At 45.4% G+C, this 4953-nt stretch overlaps 1 protein-coding gene across 1 annotated transcript in view; it reads right to left on the bottom strand.

The window, feature by feature from the left end:
- Window positions 1-4082, bottom strand: part of T265_12727 (hypothetical protein) — a gene marked incomplete at both ends in the record, with an annotated part of 21872 nt that extends 17790 nt beyond the window's left edge. Inside the window, one exon of the mRNA XM_009165167.1 lies at window positions 3107-4082. Within this exon, the coding sequence (XP_009163431.1) occupies window positions 3107-4076 (970 nt within the window). The remainder of the gene's footprint in view (window positions 1-3106) is intronic.
- Between the last annotated feature and the right edge of the window lie 871 nt (window positions 4083-4953).

The following is a 4953-nucleotide window of genomic DNA, read 5'->3' as shown; positions in this document are numbered from 1 at the left end:
CTCAGAGATCCTCGCACCGCTAACCGACCTGCTCAAAGCAAACAACAAACGGTTACAATTCAATGACCAAGCTACCACTGCTTTCAACGCCATTAAAACCGCTCTTTCGGAAGTCACCACCCTGGGTCATTTGAACCCGTCCTGATTGCCGACTCATACTAAAAACGGACGCATCACAGACCGCTGTTGGTGCGGTCCTTCAGCAGGTAGTCGATGACAGCACTCAAACACTCTGTTTCTTTTCTCGCAAACTGCAACCTGCACAAACCTGTTACAGCAACTTTGGTAGAGAGCTCCTAGCGATCTACTTAGCTGTCAAGCATTTTCGGTACATACTCGAAGGAAGAGAATTCACTATCTATACGGACCACAAACCTCTCGTTTTTGCCTTGAGAACATCTCAAGACAAACACTCAGCGAGAGAGAACCGACATTTGGATTTCATTGCCCAGTTTACAACTGACATACGTTACATTGAAGGTTCGGAAAACGTCGTTGCAGACGCTCTCTCCCACATTGAGGTAAACCACATAGCAACGACTCCCATCGACCTACAAGCCATTGCCTCCGCTCAGCAATTGGAACCTGAATTCCCTTTCATCCCTCAAATTTGTCAAACTACCGCTTCTCAACTCTGACAGTCTCATCATTTGTGACATCCACAGGACGCCCAAAGCTTTTGTTCCTGAAAAGTACAGACGTTCCGTATTTGACCAATTTCACACACTTTCTCATCCGAGCATACGAGCGACTGCCAAACTCGTGTCACAAAGATACGTTTGGCAAAATATGCAAAAGGAGATTTGCGCTTGGGCCAAGCAATTTCTCGACTGTCAGAAGAGCAAGATTCACCGACATGCCATTTCTCCAACTGGCGTTTTTCAGCTTCCTGATTCACGCTTTCGAAATGTCCACATCGACCTGGTTGGACCGTTGCCCCCATCCAGAGGTTTCACACATATACTCACTTGTGTCGACCATTTCACACGCTGGCCCATGGCCATTCCGATCAACGACACATCTGCCGAAAGCGTTGCTAGAACCTTTGTCGATAACTGCATCGCCACCCTAACCACTGACCGAGGTCCACAATTCACATCAACACTTTTTCACGACCTCAAACGGCTACTTGGTACGGATCACTTCCGCACAACCGCAACCGCCCGCTTCTTGGGTCCAACGTGACTTTGAGACTTTTGCTGAGTGACTGTTGTTGTGACTTCCGGTTGGCTATAATTGGCTGCTATTAACTCTAAACGTGAACAAACATTTTAGCTACAAACACTGGACTAATATATTCACACTTGTGGATTACTATTGCGATCACTGGAGATTTGGAATACCAGGAAGATAGAACTTTTCTTGGTGTGGTGGTTCAACGGAATACGGAACTACGGAATCTCCTATTTTGAACTGTGAGTCGAGATTTACTTGGATTTTCTCCTTGTGACTCTGTATCTGGTTTACATTAGTAATTTAGTTCTGTTCACTAGAGACTCCATAGGGCCATTAGGCACTACAAACGTATCTTGACAAAACTTGAATAGAAGCTACAACAAGTGAGAGAGTCTTCCCGTATGTTGTCACAATTAGGTCTTCGCACGTTGGAAATAGCTAAAATCTAGTGCTGACTACGGATTACATGATAGTTCAGCGACCACAAGAAACCAATTATGGAAGATCGTCGGGGTACACAAAGAAGCATGAAATACACCACAATAAATGAGGTCTATGAGGATGACACATTTCCCCATTATCCTACACTTTAACTAGAGTGACTAAGGTTTTACTTGGATAGCTTCGGTGGAAACATGGAATCAATGCGACCTTTCAGAAGTCTATTGTCATGCGTCCTGTGTTTTGGCAAGTCAATGTGATAGAGGGTTCTTTTGTCAGCGATTCCATGCTCCCTATCATCTGATAAAGACTTGCACTTCCCTGTTTACTTTTGATCCCATTCTCTTCTACCTACAATAATACGGTCGAGTTGGCCAAGTTGTTACAGCGCTAATTTACTGACCGAAAGGTCCCTGGTTCGAAGCCGACATCTGCATCTCGACTTCTGCTGTGTAGACTTGAGCAACCTGGTAGTATCTCAGCCCTCGTGTTTCTTTCGAGTGGCATGACAGCCAGGCACCGAAAGTGTATTACAAATGAACGATTATCTCATCTTTGCACTGATCTCAGTGGCTCGCAAAAAAAAAAAAATACGACCCGGCAGGGTGGGACTTGCAGCCATATTAACCGATTGGAAAAATTAGGCCTACAGAATTAAAGTGTCAATGGGCGAACAAAAATTGCTTCATGTCTATTTATCTCACGTGGAGGTAGCTATCATAAAAAGCAAAGAATTAAGACTGGCGCTTTTTACGGTGTTTTTAGGCGAAGTTTTCTTATACAGGGATACCTGAGGACGAAAGGGACATTACAGACTCCAGAATTCAAAACCAGTGAAGATATTCATTCTACGCGACTCAAGCTTACCAAGTGCGAACGAATACCACAGGTTCGTAGCTTCTGCAATAATGATTGCATACCGAACTGTGTGTTAAGCGAGACATATTAATCCCTTCGCCGACAAAACGCGAAGGAGCCCCAATATCGTTTTCATAATGAGAACTTTTGAGTGAGGGAACATTGGACGGAAGAGCAATCCCGGTTCACAAATAAAAAAGGACACACTGGGCTGCCCCATGCTTTGTGCTAAGACGACCTGGAAATCGGAACGCAGCTCCATGTGGAGTCAAGGTGTACTTAGCCTCTGGCATGGTACGCAAAGCAATGTGCACTCCTCAGCGAGTCTTACCTTAACATTCAGTCATCTTCAGATTCCTACCGGGATAGTTCAAGGTTCCTTTTTCAACATTTTAAGGAAACGCCAGGACTTCTAAACATAAATAAAGCACAGTACACAGACATCTCTGACTACTACGTAGGCAAGGAGGGTTCCGAATCAGAAGGTTTACGCATTCTTCATCCTAGAAGAGAATCCAGTATATAAGGATAGCAAATTACCCACCCATACAACCAACATTACCTCTCTTTGAGAGAAACACCTTTGCTATTCATAGGGGCGGGCTAATGTGCAAGTACACGTAAGACTTACCGGCACAGTTGAACTTTCGAGAGAGGAGGAAATCGATCAGCTGGTTGATTCCGTATCCAGTTAGTGCGCTTGTCAGGGATACATGCACAATGCTGTCTTCTTCTATGTGGGATCGTTCATGTGCAGCATGTATGAGAGCTTGCTTCCATCGCTCCAGGTAATTTTTCTGATCAATGGGTAGTTCGTCAACTTTGTTTCCCACTAATATGTAGCTAGACGTATGGTTACAGAACAATACAAATACGTACCGACGTTTGCCTAGCTCCTGGCCGAGACCCGGAATAAGGCTATGGGGTAAATTCAGCATATCTGCGACAAGAAGTATCGCCGCGTCAGGATCTTTTCTTAAGTGCGACAGAACTGGTCCTTCATATGTAGATGCGCTAAAAGAAGTCTTTCTACTAAAGCTAACAATGTGCCAACTCACCTGTAACGCGTGAAGGTGGTTCTGCAAAACGGTACACCTAACACAGATAACGGACGATGGACTTCTGGCGTAACCCCTACGTGACGACTTGCGGTTTTCTATCACATGTAACCGTTTGTAGGCGGCGGATGGTATGAACCCGGGTTCTCCAGCGGTCTTACAGTGTAGAGTTGAACCACATCCACTACAGGTTGAGGCTAATGGAGGCATCGTCTGATCTGAGTCATTGTAAGCACGCATAAGGGCAGCTGGAGTTGAACTGAATTGGGGGAAAGCAGGTGGTGTTTCCCGAAAGTCATTGTCAGCAGGGTGTGTCGCTGGATAGCTTACATCCCTACAGTGATCGGTTCCAAGTTGACCTTCATAATTTAAAGCCAAATACTTTGCCACTGTTACCGGGAGACAGGTGAGACCGTTCCTCACTGGTCGTGGACGAGCCTTCAGAGTTTGCTTTAGCTTCACCTGATCTTTAGTGTACGGCTTCAAGGAAGTGGAACATAGTCGGATTGCAAACAATGATCTCCGATTCACACATGAAAACATAGCCCTCTGAAATAAAGCAGAAAGAAAATCTTTCATGTTATTGAACCGAGTTGAGTTTAGCGGTTTCAAGATGGAACATTCCGTGAAGTAGCGACATTGCGAGAACACTGATTCAACCATTCAAAATACTGTCAAGTGGTACGTGACCTCACGTACCGCTCTACCTTTGCGCACCAAGTGCGATCTAACGTCTTAGGTTCGTTAAGTTGGGTAGACGGTTTGTCTTTTCACATAAACATGATGCACACTGATGTCGCCCTTCGAACGCGTTCAACGAGGTGTCCATCAACATTCGGGTTGTCAACTGGAACGCTAACTTTACACAAGGATACCTCTTCTCACCTCTGAGGTCAACCGGAATTTCCGCCGATTCCCGATTTTCCGTACTTTTGGTCAGTTTTGGTACTGCTCAGCCCATTTGTTTATATTAATCCTCTTCAGGCAACATCCGTGTTCCATAGGTCATTGTACCAATGCTAGTTGTGAGATCAGATCCAGTTTTAGCCCGGATTCCAGCACGCAGTCTGTAGACTTGGTGGCTTTAGGATTTACATGGAAAGTAGGCCTTACGCTTTACCAGGTGTCGACGCAACATAACTTTACCTCTTCTATGGCCTCATCTTCCCAACTTTCAACTAGTTTTTCTGTTATAAACAGAGAGCTCGGATAAACTAGGCTGGCCAATCGCTAGTGGTCTGACGAATGAGTCACCCGGTCCTCATGGTTGGGGGTCGGAGCACGTGTGGTAGATTGCTCTGTAGAAACTGAAATGCACTTTCATTTGTCGCAAAACAACGCTGCCAGGCGGTCGGACTTCTGGGCCAAAGGATTTGGTTGAGGACCCTGATCATCCTCTTGTCTAGGTTAGCGCCCTGGT

The sequence above is a fragment of the Opisthorchis viverrini genome (assembly GCF_000715545.1).
Source record: "Opisthorchis viverrini unplaced genomic scaffold opera_v5_12, whole genome shotgun sequence".
Classification (NCBI taxonomy): Eukaryota; Metazoa; Platyhelminthes; class Trematoda; order Opisthorchiida; family Opisthorchiidae; genus Opisthorchis; species Opisthorchis viverrini.
This window is presented reverse-complemented; position numbering and strand designations above follow the sequence as displayed.